The sequence below is a fragment of the Cololabis saira genome, chromosome 19 (assembly GCF_033807715.1).
Source record: "Cololabis saira isolate AMF1-May2022 chromosome 19, fColSai1.1, whole genome shotgun sequence".
NCBI classification, from domain to species: Eukaryota; Metazoa; Chordata; class Actinopteri; order Beloniformes; family Belonidae; genus Cololabis; species Cololabis saira.
The window spans coordinates 20,645,989-20,670,562 of NC_084605.1; the positions used below are offsets into that span (position 1 = coordinate 20,645,989).

At 39.7% G+C, this 24,574-nt stretch overlaps 2 protein-coding genes across 3 annotated transcripts in view; both read right to left on the reverse strand.

The window, feature by feature from the left end:
• Nucleotides 1-11,972, reverse strand: part of wu:fj29h11 (uncharacterized) — a 67,054-nt gene extending 55,082 nt beyond the window's left edge. For both annotated transcript variants that reach the window (XM_061708156.1, XM_061708157.1), the window contains exons 1-4: nucleotides 11,705-11,972; nucleotides 2,703-3,448; nucleotides 534-723; nucleotides 113-432 (exon numbers count right to left, since the gene is read on the reverse strand). In XM_061708156.1, coding sequence (XP_061564140.1) covers nucleotides 113-432; nucleotides 534-723; nucleotides 2,703-3,448; nucleotides 11,705-11,750 — 1,302 coding nt within the window. In that variant the 5' untranslated portion in view covers nucleotides 11,751-11,972. The remainder of the gene's footprint in view (nucleotides 1-112; nucleotides 433-533; nucleotides 724-2,702; nucleotides 3,449-11,704) is intronic.
• Nucleotides 11,973-16,123: 4,151 nt separating this feature from the next.
• On the reverse strand, nucleotides 16,124-24,312 carry LOC133419189 (sulfotransferase 2B1-like). The gene is given in 6 exon segments (XM_061708222.1): nucleotides 16,124-16,655; nucleotides 16,833-17,013; nucleotides 17,406-17,527; nucleotides 17,663-17,789; nucleotides 21,712-21,923; nucleotides 24,132-24,312. Coding segments are annotated over 6 exon segments (891 nt in total). The 5' UTR covers nucleotides 24,271-24,312; the 3' UTR covers nucleotides 16,124-16,545.
• Nucleotides 24,313-24,574: the final 262 nt, after the last annotated feature.

The window sequence follows — 24,574 nt, forward strand, 5'->3', positions numbered from 1 at the left end:
ATAATAAAGACAAAAGAAGCGGCTTCAATAGTTCACAATCATTTCTTTCCTTCAATCGTTGCAGAAATCAGTAAACAGATCACATCAAATGATTTATTCTGCCCCTCTGTACCTTTTCCTTGGTGACCAACTCTCCATCAGCAGCGATTTCTTGTATGGCTCTCTGCATCAGATTGTTGACCATATCCGGGTCCACGGCCCTGTTCCTCCTCCTCCCTGTCAGGTCCTCGTCATCCTCCTCCATGGCCTCCATCGCTCTCATATTACCTCCATGGACTTCTCTCAGCTGGGCGTGGTAAGCTTCTCTGTGCTTGGCGTCTCTCCCTTTGCTCCGCTGCTCTTTGGTCGGGCTCGCCACTGCTCCCAGCGCCGGGAAGTCCGATCCGTTGAGGAAGCTGGGGCCGGCAGCTGTTGGCGCCTCCTTTTCAGGCTCTGTCGTTGTTGTGGTGAGAGGATATGGAATTACGCATTTTGAAAGCATGGAATTAATGACGATCTTAATTTATTATGCATGAAACTATACGTTTATATACCTGCAGTTGTCTTCTTTGCACTAGTTTGGGGTTTTACCGCTGATTCGGGCTGCAGAGGCGGCTTCTTAACTTCCATGTTGTCATACAGAGACATGTACTGCACCAGAGGAAACGGCTCACCGAAGTGAAGAGAATAGCAGGCTTGCAGCTGGTCCATCGATGGAGCGTTCAGCTGGTACTTCTTGGTCACCTGGAACACATCAGTTGACCTTTTATTCCCCTCGTGATTTTCATAGGGAGACTACAACAGTCCAACATCCAATGTAAACCTAAAACTGTCATTTTATTCATTTAACATCATGTTTCTGAAGGTCTTTTGAGGATTCATGGGGTTGTCCATGTTGGCCTCATGTGAATTCCTCGCGGGGACCAAAAATGGGTGCCACCACATAAATGAACCAAAGTGGGCAGTTTACATGGGCCACTATGAAACGATCAATCAACCCCCAATCGGGCCTCGTTCGCCGCTAAGCTGTCATGGAAACATGCAATGTGCAAACATGGAAAACCTTTTTGAAACAAAACTGTTTTGACACAAGACATTACAAGCAGGCGTTGCAAAATGTTTCCTAATACTTTAGTTGCTTGGGTCAAGCAAGACAACCCCTCCTGGTGCATCCATGACCTCCTTGATGGTGTTATATTCAAAAGGTAAACATGAACTGGCTATGTAAAAAAGTACTTTTACCAGTCAATTTTCTGATCACTGATTCATACAATGACATTAGAGTGAAGACGTCTTCCTGGCAATCCTTCCACATAAGACATATTTATCTTTTTCAGTCTTAATCCATCGAATTTCAACATCTAACATGATTCCAATGGAGCCATGAAGAGCCTGACCTCAGGTTGAACTTGTGGGAAGTCTCTCCCCAGGACCTCTGGCAACCGTCTTCAATATTTTTCACTTGCTGCTTACTTAATGCTGGACTTTAAAGCATAAAATATGCTCTATTTTCGTTAATTTGTACATTTGTCTATTCCAAATATTGTTTCCATCATTACCTCCTGGCTTTGTTTACATTTGTTTGGTTGTTAAGCAACAGATCCACCAGCGGTGCGTCCGAAATGCCATACTAAAAAGTATATACTAAAAAGTATCCTTAAGTTCGGCACACTTTTGAGTAAATATCAGTAGTGTGCATTCATTCGGACGTACTATTAAGAGCGCACACGTCACTCCCTGCCGTTGGGAGGAAGTGATGTGTCACAGCAGCATAGCAGCAGCAGCGGTAGCACCGCTCCGCTCTTTCCCGTTTATTCTGGCCGAAACAAGATGACATTATATAATATTATTATATACGAATATTATAATATTAATATTATATAATAATAATATTATTATACTTAATATTATACTTATGACATATACGTATCACTTAGCAACCAAGCGCCGCTGCATTGCATTGTGGGAAGTTTCTGCTCGGCTAGTGTCCATCAATCCACACTAAAGAAATTATCCGGAATGAGTATGGATAGAGCTACTATTGAGTACGTACTAATGTTTCAGACGCACTAAAAAATCTTGCATACTCATTTTGCATACTCATTAGGGTGGAAGTATGCAATTTCGGACGCAGCCCAGGGGGCGGTGACAGATCAACTACTGATACCAACAAACATGGCGACTATTGACAACAATGTTTTGGTTTAACTCATCTGTAACTACAGAAAGTCCTTTTCATTAATTTAATCTATGTGCGAAACTGACAACAGACATCATTTCCGTTGCTCTGGGACATCCATCACTTTTATTCCTCACTGTTTTAATGTGTTAAGTTTAATATTTGGCTCACCACTGTCCCCCTGACTACCGTCTGTATTTGTGAGCAAAAAGGCAGACGAAATCAATGCAGGATACAGACAGAAGGCTCCATCGGTCTCGAATGCTGAGCATAAGAGGCCCTGAAGTTGTTTGGTGTTGACCTTATGAACTTCTCTCGGGTCATTACTGATGTCTTTCTTCCTTGGTATTGTGTTAACATAAATCTATATACTCCAGACCAGCAAACTGCCAAAGCCTTTGCTTTTATAGACATTTAGTTCAGCTCAATTAATCAGATGCGTTTTATTACCAGCACCTACACACCAAAGCCTTTTAAGACTTATGAAAGCAGGTTTTATGTAGATTTTTACACATTTTTGTTTAGGATCAACACTGTAACTAACCTCTATTATCCTCTTGTACAGCTGCTCTTGGGTCAGTTGTTCAGCTGGCTGGGCTGCGGCAACGAGCGGGTTACCAGTAAGATAGTGGCTGGAGAATGAAGAGGCCGAGGATATCAGAGGGGAGCTGAGAAGACTCGCTCCTCCCAGTCTGTGGAGGCTTGTTTCCTGCCGGGGCCAAGTGGCAAACTCAGGTGTTGCAGGCCTGTGGTCCTCTGTGGCTTTTGCTGCTGTTTCACCTGGAAGCTGCTTTTCGTTCAGGTAAATCTTGTGCAGCACCGTTTCCCCTTTCACCACTAAATCTTCTTTCAAAGCTTCCACCAGGCAGGAGACGGTCTTGAACCCCACGGCAGCGAGGCTCAGGTTTCGGCGGTATTTCTGACTAAACGCTATCGTCACCGTCTTCAGAGGAATTCCGTCCGGATGCTCCTTCACCATGGAGACGACCTTTCTGAGAACGCTCTCTGTCTCTTTGCTGTACGCTGCTGGTTTTGCGGACGCCCCGTCTTCAGCGTCGGCCTGACATTGACGACGGTGGTCCTTGTGAAACACCAGTTGCCCCTCCACGACCAAATCCCTTTGAGATGCTACTAAGCTGGCCAGGGAGTCGAATGTCAGGTCACGACAACTCAGGTTGCTGTGATACGTCTGGTTGTAGAACTGGGATAGTTTTTTCAGTGGGATCCCCTCTGGGTGCTCCTTCACCATGGCAACCACGTTCTGGAGAACCTGCTCCATCTTCCGTAATGCTAACAGGGGGAAAGTAGACAAACATTAGTGCATACAGAAAAAGCAGTTACCTGTAGTTTAATAAGGTCTGGAAGTGTGTGAACCCTTTGGATCCCTTAACTGTATTTTTTTTCCATAATTTCTGCATGAACATAAGCAAAACACTTGGTGATAAGAAGGAACAGACACATATATTTAATGTCTGATGTACCTTATAAAACCTACTAGATGTGGCTCTAGTGAATTAAAATATCAGTCAAAAATAAACAGAGCCAAAACTGAAAGTAAAATCTGACAAAGATCCCTCCCAACACGACATAAATATCTCTGTTTGGGAATAACTAGAGCTTTTTGGTCTGATACATGTTCATACTGTTCCTCTGTCTTTGGGATGATGAACTCACAAACACAAATAAACCCAAACCTTTCGTGATTACATATTTACATAATTACACAACGCTGTTACGTAGCAGGTGATGCGCTGTTGCGTGTGTGGCGACATCCACTGCCAATCCAGGAAGCAGGAACACACGGAGGCACACGTCAAAAACTACAGAGCAAGCATGCAGGTGAACAAGCCAGTGTGTATGTCTATGCGTGTGTATGCGTGCATGTGTGTGTGTACATGTCTTTGTGGCTGTGTGTGTGTGTATGTATATGTTTTTGTGGCTGTGTATATGTGTGTATATATGCGCTGTTGCTTTAACCTTTTACCATTCCAGTAAAATTTGCATGGACAATCTGGGTGTAACACTTAATGACACATAATGGGACTAGCGATCAATCCAACCACCTTCGAGTTGCAGGGCTTCACGTTAACATTTACAAATAACCACATTGGCAAAGGCAAATGGCATGTTTTGAATTTCATAGGAAGTGATTTGAAGAATAATTAAAAAAAAAAAAAAACTAACTAAAATTGAACCCAAAATGATTATCAAAAGACAGCAGCTTTCATAACAGAGTGATTTCTGTATCCTCTTTGAACGATCTTAAACTCTCACTTCTGGTTTTCATTTTCTGTCTTTGTGCAACGTACGGCTGTAACAGGTTTTCAAACACAACTTATATTGTTATGCTTGTAATTGTTGTCTTCTTTGTGTGTGTGGATGGTCCTTTAAGATTCAAAATAATGCCCAGTGTTCGGACTGTACAGTGAACTCAGTCTCTCCTAATCAACATCCATATCAGTTATGACCAAAACTTCATGTGCAATATTAAATCACAGGATTGTTTAAACAAAAACCCTTCCCCTTCACCAAATTCACCATTTAAGCAGTGACCAAAGTAGTTTACACTAACATATTACCCCAGCTTGTTGAAAAAAAAAAAGAAAAGTAAGGAAGAATATCCTACCTTTTCTTTTAAATAGCAAGGTGTTTGGTTTATCTCCGTCAGCAGCTCGTATTGTACCTGAACCAGAAACCTTCCTCTTCTGGTTTATATGCTGCCCCTCCCCTTTCCTACCCCACTGCTGTGTGTCACTCTCAGAAAACTCACAGAGAAACGAAACTGAAACTTAGCTCACATGTCCACTCAAGCCTGTGGCTGACGGTCAACCTCGGATTAAAGTCTCACTTTCCAGGAAAGGGTGAGGCCTCACCACACAGCTTGATGGAAGGTGAGGAAATGTCAAGCACCCACAAAGAAAAGAGAAGCAGCTGGACGCGCTGGAGCTGTGCAGTCTTTCAACAAGCAGGATGCCTCTAAATTAGTATAAATACCTGCTTTTCTGCACCGTACAACATTGATCGTGACTCAGTATTTACAAGATAATCAAAACTGGTCTGATGATGTAACAGAAGGAAAACAAAAGAGGAGGGGTTTAGGAGACTGTTGGCTTTGAGTTTCAAATTCCTGGCTTTCCTTAGCTGGTGTGCAATAGACCATGTGACCTGATTTCAATGTTCAGCTCCTCCTTCACTGATAAAAACAAAAACAGAACCTAAGGAAATAAAACCCAGGTCACTATGAGGTCATAATAATCTATAACAACTCTGTAGGTTTCTCAACAAGTGTTTGGCTGTTTGCGCCAGAATACATCCACTTCACAAACTCCTCTGGTATTTAAACTGGTGTAACTACATTTTTACACTTCATTATGTCGTATTTCCTCATCTCTATTAAAGAAAGGAATGTTTATGTGACTTATTATCGTTATTATAAACTAAGAAAAACAGGTCCCAAGGATATTTCTGAACCTTTGCGTGGAAAAGCTATTTTGACTGAGTTACAGCTAGCACCCTTATAGTCACTTTGTTTAAAGGGAACCCTGGCTATTAAGACATGTAGGACTTAAAATATAAATGTTGGTATCAATTATAACAATGTGATATAAAAAACCTTTTTGATGTCTTCGTTTTTATAAAATTTGAAAATATAATTTAACTCGTAGGTCGCCATTGTTGTTTACATCGCAATGCACTCTGGGTAGTGACGTCAGTCGGTTGCACCTGCTGGCCCCCGAACACTGTTGTGACTGTTCAACGAGATAATCCAGAGTTCAGCCATTTCAATTTGAACCCGAGCGCAAGGTCAAGGAGGAGGACAACACTGAAAACATATCTCAAAACGAGCAGATGAAGACCAAGAAAGACGGGATGAGGCGAGAGTGGGACAAAATCGATGGTGTCTGTGCAGCAACTGCGTCTTGATGCCAAAAGAGAAGGAGAGCGTTTGTTGTCAAGGGCTCATGTTTTTTCAGCAGCTGTTCACGGTAAGCTATTGTGTGATAAAACGCATTCCAATATCAATAATTTGGGAAATTATTAGCATCCACCGCTGTCCTATGCTTTATAAATCATTAGAACAGTGGCGGCACCAGGATTCAATTTCGTAGTAGGCACAGAAACAGTCCGTCCACTGCTCTATACGGCTAATTTCATGGTCCTACTCGGCCTGAATATTCCACTATCCATTAGGTAGAGCAGGGGTGTCCAAAGTCGGTCCTCGGGGGCCGGTGTCCTGCATGTTTTAGATGTGTCCCTTTTTTATCAAACCGTGATACAAGGAGCATCAACAGAACTATCCAGACTTTGATGACAAGGTGGTGACGACCGTTAATTAGAATCAGGTGTGTTGATGCAGGGAAACAACTAAAACATGCAGGACACCGGCCCTCGAGGACCGACTTTGGAAACCCCTGAGGTAGAGGATAGATTGGTTGGCTATTCAGAGTGCAATAAGTATTTCAAAGATATTTTTTCCTCAAACAAAACTTTGCAGTGAAAAATTGGATAACGTGCATATGGCACACTACAGATATGGTGACATTATTATGCGCACCTCCACATAGATGCAAACATAAAAATTATGGTGTCGGCGCACCAGAAACACAGATGAAAACACAGCTAAACATTAAGGTGTCGGCGCACCTACAAAAAAGTAGAAAAAAAAAAAAGTACAGTACCATAAAGCATGAACTATGAAAACAGCATAAAAGCACCATAAAACTCAGATAGGTTAACCGACCACACGTTTCAACTAGCAGATAGCCTATGCTACAATACAAACCCCAGCCAGATGTGGCTCCACCAAAATGATCAGAATAGTCATTAAATTAAATAATGATGTTCTTGCCTATTTGAAGCGAAGTCTGCGCTTCCCTGTTTCGTCAAACTCCAAGTCCACTCAGCCTCTGGTCTGTCATGGTAACATCAAACGGTGGACCCACAAAAATTGTACGCACAGTGTGTACAGGATTCCGGCTGGCGGCACCACTGCATTAGGACATACAGTTTAATGCACTGATAAGATGCGCACGACTTTGATCATTTTTGCAGATCTCCCGTACACAACACACGAGAACTTTGAGCCAGTTTGCCTCAACCGAGACGTCTTATGGGCTGCCCTCGTCAGCCTCCACGACCGGGAGAGTGCTGCTCTCCCGGTCCATCTCGAGATTTGGGTCGAATGCTGCTCGTGTTTTGGTCGGCTCCGTGTCGGTTTTGTGTTTCGTTTGTGCTTTTTGTTGCAGATTTCCAGTGCTCAACGTGTGCCTCCATGTTACCAGCAACCCCACAGAGGGGAGAAGAGGGTGGGAGGAAACCCACCGCCAGCGAGGGTTTCTACCGGCTAGGTTTTTACCGGCATGGTATCAACCATTATTATGTGTGCAGACAAGGTAATAAAAAAAAAAAAAGATGTGTCCTGTAGTGTGATGAGACTAAAACCTGACAGTTGTCATAATGACCATTGTTATCTTTGGAGGAAAAAGAGGGAAACTTGCAGGCCTCTGAATACCACAACTGTGAGGCACGGTGGCGTCATGGTGGGTTTGCTGCACCGCAGGATGGATGACGGTATTGTAAGCTTGTGGATGGCTTTCCAAAATATTTAAAGTTTAAAGGCAATTCTACAAAATGCTAACCAAGAGTTTGTCAATTTTTGACTTTGGGAACAACCGTAGAATAAAAATCTCCGAGGCTGGTGGCTTGTTTTATACAGTCTACATCTAAAGTTCCTCAACTTCAGAGTCTGGCATTAATCAATAGCACAATCAACATTTATTTGTTTATCTCTTTAAAGAAACCAGAAGGTGTCCAATTTCTGCCCCTAAAAGTGTCAAGAATAAAGAGAAGAGGACAGGGTCAAGATTTGAACCCCATGGTACCTGCAAGAGAGAGGAGCCTATGGTGACCAGATGTCACCCATCATCACAGAGAAACTCCTACCTGCTAAATAAAAGTTTAACCACTTAACTAGCATGAATACCTGCGTATTACTGTAGAAAAAAGGATGGCATAATGTCGAAAGCCACAGTTGGAGTGGCAAACACCGGCACAACAGGTTTTTCAGGCATCTACAGGAAAGGCAATATCGTTAGCAGTACCAATTCAGAGCTATGATGAGATCTAAAACCAGATTCAAGTTCATCAAGGACAGCGTTCACATTTAAAAATGCGTCTAGCTGTATAAAAACAAACTTTTCAAGAACCTTAGAAAGAAATGGTAGATTAGTGTCAGACATTTACGGAAAAAGTGCATATTTTTTGGTAAATGGCAAACTTTTGAATACAACTGTTCATGGCAGCAGCATCTGTGAGTTTTCTGCTTATATACACATAAAATGATAAAGAAGATGGCGCTAATAAAAACATACTTATGACTTGACAGACATCTATATCATATCTCCTTTACTCTTGGTACAGGATCTGAGGTTAAAGCTCCCATACTCTGCCGTTTTGATTCCAATTCTCACTGATTCAGCACCTCTATAGAGTTGTTTTACTCTAATCAAACTCAAAAACTTTTGGAGCCAGCCCCTATCGGTCAGTCACTCTGCTGTTATTGGTTACCTTCCTAAACAATGATAATGACCTCTCGGTAAGACCCGCCCCTCAAACGCAGATGAACCAATAGCTGTAGACAGAGCATCAGTTCCACAGGGACCGGAGCTTGGACATCTGTAGCTTTTTCAGCTTCATAAAAAAACCCTGGAAGATCCTGAACTGGCATCTTTTAATGGAGTTTATGACCAAAAAATTAAAACAATGAGTGTGAGGTACTTGTAGTACTGATTCCAGGTATTCCACGTAAATTAGCATTTTTGGCCCTAAAAATGAAAGGGATAAGATCAGCGCTCACTTTGGCTCCATAGCTACAAATCAAGCCAGAAATCTGGGTGTAATTACTGACTCAGACCTGAACCTCAACAGCCATCTATAGTTTTTCACTAAATCTGCCTACTACCACCTGAAAAACATTGCTAGAATTAAGGTGTTTCTGTCTAAACAAGACATTGAAAAACTTATTCATGCATTCATTTTCAGTAGGTTGGATTATTGCAATGGCATCTTTACAGGCCTTAACAAGAAATCTATCAGGCAGCTGCAGCTGATCCAGAACGCTGCCACCAGAGTCCTTACAAACACCAGGAAACTGGACCACATTACACCGGTCATGAAATCACTACACTGGCTTCCAGTGAGTCAAAGGATAGAGTTTAAAATCTTACTGCTGGTCTACAAAGACCTGAATGGTCTTGGACATCAGTCAATTAAGGCCAAGACTAGCAGACTGAAGAACAGTTTTATTCCACAGTCGGTCATACTGCTGAACAAACACAAATGAACAATGAACACTATGATTTGACGGCCTTGTACGCTGATTTTAGTTCTTTTAAACGTTTTTTTTTCTCTTAGACTAGCATTTTATTACTACTGTTTTAACTATGTATTGTGGAGCACGACCCAGCATAAGCTTTTCACAATGCATGTACTTGTACATTCTGTGTGACAAATAAACACCTTGAACCTTGACCAAAATACATGCTGGATCTGTTAGTTCCTATGAAGCTCCCAGACCCCTGAGGTTCATCTGGATCTGGTTTGTTGTGGTTCCCAAGAACCAGAACCAAGCAAAGTGAGGCAGCGTTCAGTTATTCTGCTCCTCACCGGTGGAACAAACTTCCTGTAGACCTGAGGTCTGCTCCAACTGTAGATCCTTTAAATCAGGCCTAAAACATTACTGTTTACTGAAGCGTACTCCTAAATTAAATACTTCTGCTGTACTCTACTGCCCTTACTTTTAAACAACTTGTGCTTTTTATTATTTTACCTCTTTTCTTATCATTTTATTTTATTTTATTTTTTATTTACTGTTTAATTGCGTCTTGCTGCTTTTAATGTCAATGTAAAGCACTTTGAATTACCTTGTGTTGAATTGTGCTACACAAATAAACTTGTCTTGCCTTGCCTAAATGTTATAAATGTAGTGTTATGTATCCAGCTGCAGTTTGTAGCACAGTAGATCTCAAGTTATAACTCTCCAAAAAGTTCATTCACATTCAAAAGTTATTGAAAGAAAATTAATGTAATCTTACCCTGACTGTGTATGAAAAGTGTTGACCCTGGATGTCTTCTATGAACAGTTAAATTAAGCATCTTCAAACCCTCGCCTAACCTTATTACCAACACCAACAGTAACTATTTTGAGATTTTTAGTCATATGTAGGTCCTACTTAATGAAATGTGGTCATTTTGTATCTGAAAAAAGCATCTTGGGACAAAGTTTTAGCACAAACTGTCACCATAATAAAAATCTAAACGGTACCCTTAGGATTGTCGCTTAGCAACAGTAACCACGGGGGGGCGGGGCTTACCTCGAGGTCAACTCGATGGAACTGAGTCGCGTCATTAAAAGGGGCGGGGCTTATTGAATGATTGGCACCAATTTTGTGTAAACAGAAAAGATTTATTTAACCTTTGTCTGGTGTTAGCTTTCTGTTACCATCTTCGATGTTAACGGGTCGGTTTTGACCCGTGTTTTAAATTATCTCTAAAATACACTAAAAGCAATTCTCCATCATCCAATTTGTTTCTCATCTATTTGGTTACATTGTTAGGCTTCCTTATCCATGAAAATATTGGTTTTAATATTTTTGGTATGGGACTCTGGGCTTTTTTTTGTCAGTATAGCCCTTAATTTCAATTTTAAAAACTGGTAAAATGAGCCTCAAGAGAATCATATGAATAAATAAAAGGTTGTTGTGTTACCTGGCTATTACTGAGAGGTATTAGAACATATCTCTTAAATACATTTGTTTCATTTTAATATTATTAACTATAGTAACATCTATGGTGTTATGGGTAAATTTCGACCCATTTACTTCAAGGAAATGGAAAAAAAGTAAAAGGTAACAATTTCAACCAGAGCATTTTATAATAAATTATATAATTTATAAAACTACGCATTTTTGTGGTAGTTTTATTAATTTAAAACCTAAGAACGGGTCGGTGGCGACCCTTACAACAGACGAAGGTTAAAACAATCTCCAGTAGCGTCTAGTATAACTCCTCTTTCAACCCGTATTTATTCCTGAACTGAACCCGGAATCTATTCAAACGGACAACTAGTCGGTCCAAAAAAACGGAGCAAGTGACAGTAACTTTAACCTTTGAAAGTCAAGCAAGGGAAGGGCATTTCAATGATGCCACTTTCATTACTTAGTCATTACTCAGTCAAAAACATTCATGTGCAGAAGGTTTTTGTAACCTGTTGAACCAAAGTGAGTCTCAGAAACATCACCTAATGATAACAAACATAACACAGTAAGTACAACCACAGTGCAGAATAATAAAGCGTTTGGTTTTACAGTGCGACGTTTAAAGACATTCAAATATCGTCGTAATTAGCAGAAACAATAAAACTGTAAATAAAGGTGACACGTGTAGCCAAAGTAAATAACATGAAATGTCTAAACTTTCAAACAGGTGGGAAGTATTTAACTGGATAGGTGATATTAACACTTCAACGGTGTGAAACTCTCTGGCTACCTTTCATTTCGCCTCTTTTATTGCGTTTCTTTTCTTCATTCAGCATCCTCCCCGCGGCTGCTGCGGCTGCTGCTGCGGCTAACCTTAATAAACAATTACAGCTGAATTACAGCGACATAACTTCGCATCTGTCGTGAGTAATTTAGGCAGATGCATTGGCGAGGAAAGCATCGCAGCTTTGCTGCTGAGGAGTCTCCCGATCGTGTCCATAATTATCATTTTGGACGCGAAATTCATCAACGACTGTAAATGTTTTTAGCGAGCGACGGAGCTAGTAGTGATGCGTTCACGCGTCGTCGTGCGGTAGGAAATGCCAGCTATTTTCTGAATGAAAAACAAAGAAAAATGTTTTTAGTGTATTTAAATAATAAACCATATTTATCTATTCCAGTCAATTCCTATAGTTTGTTACTTTTTATTTTCGGTGACAAACAATGGGTTTTTAAGTCAATTTTGTTGTAACCATCAGTTTACTCTGACTGGCTGTCCATCAGAATCAGAATCAGGTTTATTGGCCAAGTTTGAACCAGAGCAGTGATAAAACAGAGTGGCGACAACTTTTGTTCTCGCCGCCAGAGCGGTCACGTGGTTCACAGGGTAATTTGTGCCAAAAGGCCTGGGGTAAATTGTGCCACTGGCACTTATGATAATTTACTAAATAGGGCTCTGAAAAGCTTGAAGAAAAGCACACCCAGAGAAAGAGCTCTCCAGTAGCTCAGAGAGTTACTTTCCGATACCACTGAGCGATGGCACTGATTATGAGAGCTCAGATGTCCAGAGTGATGATGATGATGCTGATGCTGATGCTGATGATGATGATGATGATGATGATGATGATGATGATGCTGATGCTGATGCTGATGATGATGATGATGATGATGACGATGATGATGATGATGATGATGATGATGATGATGATGACGATGATGACGATGATGATGGTGACAAGGATCTGTCTGTCCCAGGCCCTTTGGCACAAATTACCCCAACCCCACCCTTTGGAAGAAAATCCATCCCCTAGCTATTTTAAGTTAATATCATGCTATAGATTTATGGTGTAGTTTACTAAAGCACCAAAACATGTGTGACCTGTTTTCTAAGTTGTCTATAATTGTTCGAACACTGCAATCAAAAAAACCTTGTTCATAGAAATTTTACTTTGGTGGGCATATTGTTTTTTTAACTTAAATGTGCTTATCTCTCAAGCTATGTGTCTCCCTTCTTTGCAGGATGATTGAAATGGATGCCTGTCCAAAATATGTGATCATATGACCAATTTCTTCTATGGTTTTCTAGATAACAGGGGTGGAACAACTTGCCCCTTGGCACAAATTACCCCGCTCTCCCCTACTGTTTCTACCTCCATGTGTCATGTCATGTTTTGGTTTTTTGGCTTAAGTTTAGGCTGTTTTGTTTTGCAATCCTGCTAAGCAGCACTTTTCCTTGATTTAAGTACAATAAATCACTATTTTTGGAACTCCTGCCTCCTGGTCTCCTGCATATGGGTCCTACTCCAACCGCACCCTGACAAAAATGTTAAATAAACCATAAATAAGCAATTTTGTATTGAATTTATTTTGCTTTTATATAGTATCATTGTTTGTGAGATTTAAATTATATGTTTTGCCAATGGCACAATTTACCCCAGTGTATTTTCTGTAACGGCACAACTTATCCCACGCTGGGGGCAATTTGTGCCACAAAACCACTTTTTTTTCAAAAGCTATATTTCTCATACAGTTTACTTTAGATTCAAAGTTCAAAGTTCCCAGAGATGCACAACATCCTAAACTATGTGTTCCAATTTTAGTTGGAGGCTTTGCTGTAATCCCCTTGCTTTAAAGGCACTTCAAGTAAAAAATGGCACTACTTACCCCACTCTCCCCTACAGTAAATAGACCAATGGCTCTTATTAACTTATATACATTTTTTTTTTAAAGTGAAAGGTGCAGCAGTATGAGGTAGACATGGTTAATTAAAGGTACATTGTTACAGCATATGATTGTGGTTATTATCATTATTATATTATTTTACAGTGATTGATTACTCTGAGACTATATGAGTGTGTCTCTATGTTTTGAATTTTATAAAACATAATTCTTTGAACAATCAACTCTAAAGACAAAACAGAGCCTATTCTTTCATCAGTTTGTGGAGTTTTTTGTTGTTTTTTTTAAGTCACTGTGTTTAATGCTCTTCTTCTGTTTGTGTTAATGGTTCGGTTAGTTTCAATGTTATTTAGCGTGTTCGTTGTTGTTTTGTTTTTGTTTTGTTCATTGGTGCTTCATGTTATGTTGGTTTTTTGTAAAAAAATAAATCAGAACATGCCAGACAGAGAATTTGACTCTGGTTATTACCCTCACTGTATAGTAAATAGACAAATGGCTCTTATTAACATATATACATTTAAAAAAAGTGAAAGGTGCAGCAGTATGAGGTAGACATGGTTATTGAAATGTGCATTGTTACAGCATATGATTGTGATTATAATTATAATAATAATAATTATTATTATTATTATTATTATTGCACAGTGATTGATTACTCTGAGACTCTATGAGTTTGACTATGTTTTTCATTTTATGAAACATCCTTCTTTGAGCAATCAGCTCTAAATTCCCCTAAACAGAGCCATTTTTTCATCAGTTTAAGTTGGGTTTTTTTTTTTTAATGCTGTTCCCCCAGCAGATGACTGCAAACTCCCCACAACAGACTCAGATGATCAACATAATGCCACAAAAGCTGAAGGGCCTATAGGTATCTATGCTCCTCCACCACCTCCACTTCTTCTCCCATGTTTCTGGGAGTTTTTGATGCCATAAATCAATCTGAATTTAATTATGACACGTCATGTATATGACATGTTCAAATCCAACCCCTGACGATAAGCAACCCGCAGTGAATCCTGAAAGGTACTTGTTTGCTTATTCTGGTGAACCAATCAAAGTCTCTCTGGGTCATTCATGATGTGTGACGTTAGTTTCCCATTTGAGAAGGTAAATACAGTTTGGACTCTGGAGCAGTTAAGAAGCTGAGATGGTGTGATGAGTCCAGATTTATCCTAAAGTTCAAGCGCGATGGGTGCATCAGTGCAGAACAAAGTGCATGAAGTGGTGCTGCATACATCCTTCCTGCTTCCTGTTGTACAAGACTTTACTCAGCAGTCTGATTGCATCATTAAGACAAGATTTTGCTTAAAATTAAATAACATTTTAAAAAATGCATCTTTAGATGGAAAAATCAAAATGAAATCTGATACACATGTAAATAAAAATGTAAGAGTCATGCAAAATGCTTGCGGAAGATAACTTTACTTCAGTATTGCTATTTATTTTTATTTCTATTTTTATTTTCCACTTCCCTCAGAAAATGATGAACCGAAAACAAATTAGACAAGAATTTCCACTCCAGCCTTTAAGGAGAGCAGAGAAAATGCATCAAAGATGTGTATTGCACTTGATTTCCAGCAGAGGGCAGCACCACCCTGCCGATGACGTCAGTGTTGTCAGTTTGAGGTTGTTTGAGATTCGTCCTATGATCATACAGATAATTACTAGGACAAAAAAGAAGCCTGATAATTAAGACTTTATCATCTTAGGTGTGTATGGCTGTGTTTCAGGAAAGAACAATAAATACACTTGACAAATTGCAGCATTTTGGATGAAGTGATAAAAGTGAACTATAGTAGTCAGTTCCTAGGACAAATTTAGATCCAACTCAAACATGATTTTCTTAAATTTGGTTATGCAGACCTAGAAACTTGTTTTTTTTTTTTTACATGAATTCAAGGAGAAATCCTGCTAAAAAAATAACTAATTTACTAATAATTAATAATAATAATTAATAATTAATAATTAATTAATAATAATTACTAATAACTAAGAGTGTCATCAGCATAACATTGGAAATGTGTAGCGTATTGCCAAATATTATTACATAATGCAGAGATTTTCAACAATGTTCCCCTCTGGAGTAAGAAAAATCTCCAGAACAAGAAAAAGAAGTAAATAAAATAAAATAAAATGCAACTGCCGTGTAGAAGGGGCTTGTGTTGTATCTCTCTTTAATCACAGGGTTCAACATCCACTTTTCAAAGCTGAAACTGTTGTGTAAGTTCATTGAACTAACAAAATAAGCTGGATTCAATTCAAACAAGATAAACTGTTAGCGCTAGCATTAGCAGCTGCTTCTAGCAGGAGGGTCATTCTTTATTTAAAGGCAGACTAAGCAGATTATTCATTTTTAAAACAAACAAACTTACACACTCAAACAGTACTAAAATCATCCTTCTTGAAGTGTTTTAGGACCCAGCAGAGGTGTGTGCCGGTGTATTTCTCTGCAGAAACAATGCTCCCTGTTTGAATTTCTCGTTTTGCTCCGTTCATGCAAAACATTTAGGAAAAGCAAACATCTGCCGTGAAAGGAATTCAGTCTCGGTTTAATGTAAGTTAGTTCACATTTGCTTCGGTCTCAGGTGCATAAACATGAGAAATAGTTTATCTACTCACAGCTTACTTCTGTTTTTGCTTTTACATGCTTGAGTTCATCAAACACATTTTAATATCAGACAAAGATAACCAGAGTAAATACAATATGCAGTTATTAAATGATTATTACATTTATTAAGATTTTTTAAAAAGCTATTTAAACCCACCCGGGTCTATGTGAAAAAGTAGTTATTCAAGTAGAAATAAAGTTTTATGCAACCAACAGGTCATGTGGCCGATGGTTGGTTCATTTATTTAGTCTATTACTGCTGCATCGTTTCTTGATTCTCTCAATTACAGGTTCAGCCGAGGATCCTGAAATATGCCTCCTTTAATCTCGTGTTTAATCTGACTTTAATCCCATGCAAATTTATATTTGACATCTTTCATTTTGTCTTTGTAAACGGAGTCAAAACGCGCCGCCTCTGCTTCTGTTAGCTGGTTTTTCCAGTCTCCTGCTATTCCTGAAAACACACAAAAGATTTTGTGATTTAGTTGAAGAAAATGCGTCCAAATGTTTCTTCCAATGAAAACTGTTTAACTTGTGTCCACCAATGCAGTTTAGTGTTAGTTGTGCGTGCCGTCGTCTCGTAGAAACAACCCTTCACATTTCAACATTGGTGTAGTTTACTAAACCGTACCTTTCCTGAGGAATTCAGACTTTGTGCTGTCCATAACTTCTAGAGGAACTGCCGAGTAGTTGGACATGTCGTTCTTTTTCATGTTCTTGAACAAACATCGGTCTGCTATCTTCTTAACCACGTCAGCGTCCAAGGCCTTCCCCAAGAACTGAGCGATTCTGGTCACAGAATTTTCCAGGTCCTGCAGCGGGACACGATCACGCTCTGAAGTTCACGTTATTTACCACATACAACCTGACAATAAATATACAAACCGGAAAATAATGTGCAATACAATTCTCTGCAACGTGCAATTATGTAAATAACATCTGTAATTATCCATCTGTTATTCTTTTTATTCTTTTTATATACTTGTATTTTTTTATTATTACTATCTTTATTCTCCTTCTTCTTATTATTATTATTGTATATACTGTTTATAGTGTTTTTTATTATTATTATTATTATTATTATTACTGTGTGATATTGATGCCTCTTGTGTTTTGCACTATCCCCCTTGCTGCTGTAATCTGGAAATTTCCCCTCTGTGGGACTATTAAAGGATTTCTTATCTTATCTTATTTTATATCTGACTTGTTTTTAGAAGGAAACATTTCTCACCGATGCCAGCTCCTCGTAGCAGATGTACATCATGCGCTGCTTATCGCCAACGTCCAGCCAACCTTTAACGTGATCAAACCAGGAGCCAAAAATCACTAAAAGCAGAAAAAAAAACAACAAATGTGTCAAATGTGTCCAACTGTATGAAGCCATCACATGAACCACTGAGTTAAAACCAGTGAGAGGGTCCATCTATTGTCGTATAGCACTCATGCGTCCAGGAAAACCACCTTGTCCATTTAAGAACTTGTCGAGGAACTCGCTCTGTGGACCCGGCTTCACGAGGAAGGACGCCATCCTAAAGTAGTGAAACGAGGATGTAAACACATCTTTGGGGTTCCTCATGACGTAGACCACCTGCAGAGATTAAGACAGGACAACCAAAGAAATAAAAAGTAAATGTAAAAAACATTTTATCTATACATGCATTTTGACCATGGCCTCTTAAAGGTGACCTATTATGAAAAACACGTTTTTTCTTGTTTTAACATATATAAAGTGGTCTCCCCTCACCCTGCCAGCACAGGGGAGACAAAATACCATGAATTTCTGCAAGCTCTCTGACCCCCGCCGGACTGAGTCCCCAGTGTCACGTGGCCTTTTTTTGAGCCATTCTGAATCTGCGCCTAGGGTGACGTCACCATAGGCGCTCATTTCCATAGGTTCAGCCTCCGCTGCTGAAACCACACCCACAACCAGCTCTCTCCGCTGCTGGAGCGGCGCTTCCTTCAGCCAGTCGGATCCAGGTTAAATCATCCAGGTTCCCGGGTGGTTTGGGAGCTGGGTCCTCGGGGGTCTGTCCCAGGCTGGACCAGCTTCACCCTTCGAGATTTTCAGCGAAATCTGTCGGTTTGATCCCCGATAACGGGCGATGCGCCGCGGATGCGCTCCGGAGCGGATCTGTGCGCCCGCCGTGGAGTTGCGGCGCCCGTCGCGCAGCATCCGCCGGGCAGATCCGACTGAAATTCCGCTGGTCGGTCCCCGGGAGTCCCTGCTACCAGTCCAGGCGGGTTCCTGCGGTCCCGGCCGGTGGGAACCGGTCATATTTCCCGGTTAAAGCCGCGGTGATGCGCGCTGATCCAGCAGCGCTGCTCCCGGGCGCCTGGCTTGGCTCCGCGGCCAGCGTTCAGACTCCGCCGGGCAGATCCGGCTTAAATAGTGCATAAATGTTATTTATATACAACTCATATTTTATTTTTTTAACAATAAAGTTGCCATTTGTGAAAATTCAGTGTTGTATTTATTTACAGGCTCGGGCTGCTCTGGCGGAGCAGGTTTATTCTCCTCCCCTGCTACACGTCATTCAGGGAGCCAATCAGCACAGAGCCTCATTATCATACCCCCCCCTTCCCTAAAAATGAGGCGCAGAAAAAGAGGTTAGAAGCGGTAAAACTAGTGACAGGGCCCACAGGCTGGATTTATGATTTATGTAGAAAAAACAAGCTTTAGATTGTTTTTAAGACATTCAAGGCCTGTTTAAAATATACATTAAATGCCATAATAGGTCTCCTTTAAAGGAGCTTGAGGCTCCTTTTAAGAAATGAGACTCTCTAGCGCCACCCTTCACCACGACGGCCGTTGGGGGTACTGCAGCCAACAGCGAAGCCGGCACGGGAGAACGGGGAGAACGCACATGCAGCGTCATTTGACGTCACATCCGCCGCCCAGCGCGGGAAATTCGGAGTCCGAATTGCAGCACATTTTTCATCACACAGCCTGTTCAAGGCAAAGGAGAGATACACTAGAGCAGAGGTCCCCAACCTTTTCTGAACCGCGGACCGGTTTAATGTCTGACAATATTTTCACGGCCCAATCTAAAGGTGTAATTGATAAAAACTAGATAAAATGACAAGATCAGCATTAAAAACTGTCGTATTTTCTCTATAGTAATAATAATAATGAATAATAATAAAACATAATTTTCAAAAAAATAAAAAAATAAAATAATGGAAATTGTAAATTACCTTTAATATGAGTATTTCTATAAATGTGTTTTTAGGTTTTTATGTCTCATTAACGTTATTTAAAGCCAGGCTTTTATTTTATTTATTAAGGAGACCGATATTTAGTGCTTTTATCTTGAAGGCGTCTCGCCGGGACCTTGTAAACATCCGGCGCTTCGGACTTTAAGGGTAAAAGTTTAACGGCAGTAGAAAGTGTGTCTGAAAGACTAAACTAGTGTCGGGAATGCTAAAGTGGTGGCCAACTGACACAAAAAGCACCTGATAAGGATTGGTTTTCTTTGCAAATGTTATGCTGTATTTATGTACATATTGAGTTTGGTTGTCATGGTTACTCATGTATTGTGGTTAGCGGTAGGCTTGATTTATGGTCCCGCGTTAAATCGGCCGCGTAGCCTACGGCGAAAGGTTGCACGGCGACGCACAACCTACGCCGTAAGCTCTGCGTAGGTGTAACGCGGAACCATAAATCAGGCTCTAGCTGTTATTACCGAGCGAGCAGCTGCGTCGGTCTGTATTTAAGTTAAATGAAACTTATATGAATGTAGAAAGACTAACTCTATTTTATTGTATTCCTTTATAGCTCTTACAGTGTTTGCAGTGTATTTATTGTACATCCAAGGAATAAAAACATCGTGAAACATCAGTTTGAGAGTCATCCATCATCAGTCGGGGCTACAGAAATTTTTTTTTCTTTCTGTGCGGCCCGGTACCAGATGACCCACGGCCCGGTACCGGGCCGGGGCCCGGAGGTTGGGGACCACTGCACTAGAGGGCTCATTCTTTTGGGTTTGGAACGCTTCATCTGACATTATTACTAGAAAACTTAAAACGTATACGAATTTTTTTCATAAATCCTGCCTCAATCTTGCCTCAAGCTCCTTTAAAGCAGCACAATGTAACTTTCAGCCTTTGTTGAGTTTGGCAGCTCCTTTGGACAAAAGCGGTAGTGCTTTACCAGAAAGAACACTAAGTTTCCCATGAGCACCAGCGCGTACTGCCGGAAAGATCCTGATCTCCCGTCGCGTGCATTTGTTTTGATAGTGAATGAAATAAGAGAGGACAGACTTTCAAAACCACTTTTCTGTTTTCAGCGGTTGTTTGCAGGATGGATAGCGAAGAGGTAATGTATCTATTTTTGGCTAAACAATATAATATGACGATGTTGAAAATCACTTAAGTTCAATTTGGTTTCATTAGTGAAGTCACCCCCGCCCCCCTGTCCTGTTTCAGTGAGATAATGCACCACAAACTCATACGCTAGTCCAACATACTTACTGACAAAATAAAAAAATACGTTAGAACCTGTGAATAACTGAATGCCCATTCCTTATATTTTGCAGATCAGCCCTGCACAATTTTACAGTTCTCAGGAAAAATACTAGAAATGTTCTATACATTTTCTTTACATTGCATTCTTTCCTCTAGTGCTGTAATTCTATTCAATTGTATTATTATTTTATAAAGCTTCCTCATTGCGAATTACACAATTTTATGATCACTACTATTATTCTATGTGTCTGTTGTTGATATTGTCAGTAATTTTGGAATTACCAAAACCACGCCAGCGAGTGAATGCCGGGCCAATGTTTATTCTTGTCCGGGCATTTAGCTTGTTACTCTCCCGCTTTCTTTTTTCGCCTCCTCCGATAAAACTTTTATTTTCTTCGTTTTTTTCGCTGCTTTGGCCATGATTTCCAGCTTTCGCCCAGCTTTGGTCTCGACTACGAATTGGGAAGGAGGGGGAAGTGACGTATGCCGTAAAGCAGTCAAAGTCGTAAAAATGTGTAGTTTTTTAGTGTGGCAGGGTTCCTACCATGCTCCTCAAAGTTACATAGTGCCAGTGAAGGTGATACAGACCCCTCAGACCATGACAGAGGTTCATTAAACCTGTTGGAAGTTGATGTACCATCACAATGACTCTAGAAATATGATATTAAGGTGGAAAAGTTACATAGTGCCGCTTTAAGTCATCTCTGAGAGTCTCTAGAGTGTGAAATATTGCACATAGTGCTGCTTTAACGCATCACTGTCTTTGAACACCGGTCCATAAACACAATAAGGACGACAAATATTTAAATTAGAAACTCAATTTCAAGCTGTTTGGTTTGATACATGTTTCCACCCCAGTAATGACAATCTCCACTGGACCAGTATGTACAGTAGTACATACTGCGTACTACTGTACGTTGGAAGTGCAGTTTAGAAAATGGTCTCTGTGTTTGCAGTGACTTCAAAGCCCCGTCTGCGAGGTGTTTGTAATATTCTGAGTCTGAAAGCATATATAACAGCCACAGCTCAGCATGTGCTGGATTTACCTTTGGCTTTACTTCAGAGAAGGACGGCGGCATCATGTGGTTGTGGAAGTGTGTGGTGAATATGCGTGGAGAAGGCCGGGCCTCTAGGTTCAGGGTTCGGGCCCGAGTCTCCTCCAGCCAGGGAACACGGTCCCAGTTGGGCAGCGACTCCACGGAGGCTGGATCTCCTCCGCTCAGGATCAGAGGGATGATCTCCTGCATCCAAGTCGTTCCTGCAGTCAGAAACCAGCATGCTCAGACACAAAAACACTTCATCTCAAATAACTGGCAAATTTGTGCAAGTGAGTGTCTTTTCACAGTTAATTTTAGCAATTTTTACAGGAATTTAAGCTATGTTTCCTTGGAAATACATCACCTAGTTTTGTTTTTAGTTCTACAGTAAACTGTGCTGTATTATTAAATATGAGTTTATTTCATAATGTGCACTCTTTTCTTATAATTGCATGTTTTTTATGTGTTGTGGGACAGATATACTGTGCTCATTTAATTTCCTGAGCTCTTAAATCAACTTCAGGTTTTCCTTTTTGAAGCCAACAGGGAAGTACGAGAGGGTGCAGTTTTTTTTTTCAAATGACCAGCAGGGGCTGTTTCCAAAAGTAAGTCAATTTCCAATGACAGCCGTGTTAAAATGTCAGACTTTAGAGCAGAAAACAACATTTACAGCCTTTCAGATTCAGATTCAGACGACTTTATGAATCCCTTTGGGAGGTTTCCTCGGGGAAATTGAGATCTCCATCTCACACACACAGCACTGTCATATACAAATCAAACACCCCAGAAACCAAACACCCATATAAAGATGAAAAGATAAAATAAAAAATAAAAAAATAAAGATAAAAATAAAAGTAAAAAATGGAAATTAAAAAAATTAAATAAAAATTTTAAAAAGCCTGGTTAAAAAAGAAAAAGGAAAACAAACAGAAACTATTTAGTTATTAATTGTCTTATAACTAAATCTATGAAAAAATACATATGTACATTACCTCAAAATCAGTACCTCAAGCAAATCAGATGGTTATGTCAGAAATTATGTAGTGGTTTTGCTGTGTCTCAAACATCATAGGCTACGTTAGGGCATTTCATAACTTGTGGATATACTCTTTACTTAGATCAGCCATCAACCAATTTTATTGTACAGATTTATAATTGATCAACATGCAAACAACCAATGCTTTGAAAAAAAACAGTAATATATAGAGCAGTCACACACTGGAACCATCTCCCCCCATGTATACCGGTAGTTGCAATAAACAAGATGTCAGGTTTTAAAAGGAGATTGAAGCAGGCTGTGGTTCAGAAGGAAGTTATGATCGGTCCGAGGTATATATTGTGATTATTGTGCAAATTGTATATATATTATACATATTATAAATGTATTGGAAATATATTCTAAATCTCTGTAGGCTATGAGTATATATATAGTTTAGAAGTATGAGTATATTATGATATGTAATATATATTTATACTTCTATAAATAGAGGGATGGGTATATTATAAAGTCGTTGTAAACTATCTTGTTCATAAGCGGAACAGATCTGGTGATAGTAGCAAATATTGCTACTTAAGATGTGGATGGTTGGTTACTTAATCTTTTATTTTTGGTTCAATTTATTATTTCAGGAATTGCAGTGAAGGTTTTTCACCCTTTTTGAGTTGGATTATTGTCATCTTTATTATTATTATTGTCATGTTATTATATTATTATTATTATTATTATTATTATTATTATTATTATTATTATTATTATCTTTTATATTATCATCTTTTGTATGTCTATGTGTGGACCCCAGGAAGAATAGTCTTCCCATGGCGAAGACTAATGGGGATCCTTTTAAATAAACAAATAAACAAACATAAGGATATAGTACATAGTTCTTTATTTAATGTTTTGCATGATTATTTTGTGTTTTAACCTTATTTTGAAACCCGGAGGTTGTATTTGAGCCGCGTTTATTGGGTTCCCGTAAAGACCGTAATACGAGCGCACCCGAAGTTCCGCAGCGGCAGATACGAAGGTGCGCTGGTCGGTGCAATCACGTGTCTGCAGAACCGCAGCGCTTCGTGTTCCCTCCGGGGATGACAAAACCTCTGATCAGGAGGAAACAAAGTCACCAATAACCCTTTTCACCGTCGTTTACATCTAAAACTAAATACAAGTTGTTATAAATAATGTAACTTTGACCTATTTCGTGTTACAGTATTACACCACACCTCAGCCGCCTGGAGCTGCAAACATTTAACTCCCCAGGAGTCGTTTAGTTAAAAAAAAAAAAATAATAATAATGAAAGTTTTGTTGTTGTTTTTATTCTTCTAAGTCAAACTCTGCGTCTGTGGTTAAAGTAAATGTAACTATCGATCCAAAAACGCCCTCCTGTGAGGAATAGACTCAGACTAAAGTCAGACACTTTCTGCGACTCACCCGACTTTGGAAACGTTACAATGACGATATCATCCTCTCGGAAGGTGAAGTCCTCGTAAAAGCTCAGGCTCTCCTCGGTGTGCACAGCTTTGGGCAGAAAGACGCCCTTATACTGCATGTAAAGGTCAGCTTCAGACATGATCAGCGGAGATCTGCTGATCCACCAGCTTCAGCTTCTTCCTGAACAGCACTGCACTTTGTCCGATGAGCACAGACCATTGTTGCCCAACATAGCCTATATATGTATCTGTATCTATAAATATATTTATATATGTATTTATATCTATATATGTATGTATTTATATCTATATATGTATTTATATCTATATATGTATGTATTTATATCTATATATGTATTTATATCTATATGTATCTGTATCTATATATGTATCTATATCTATATATGTATGTATTTATATCTATATATGTATCTATATCTATAT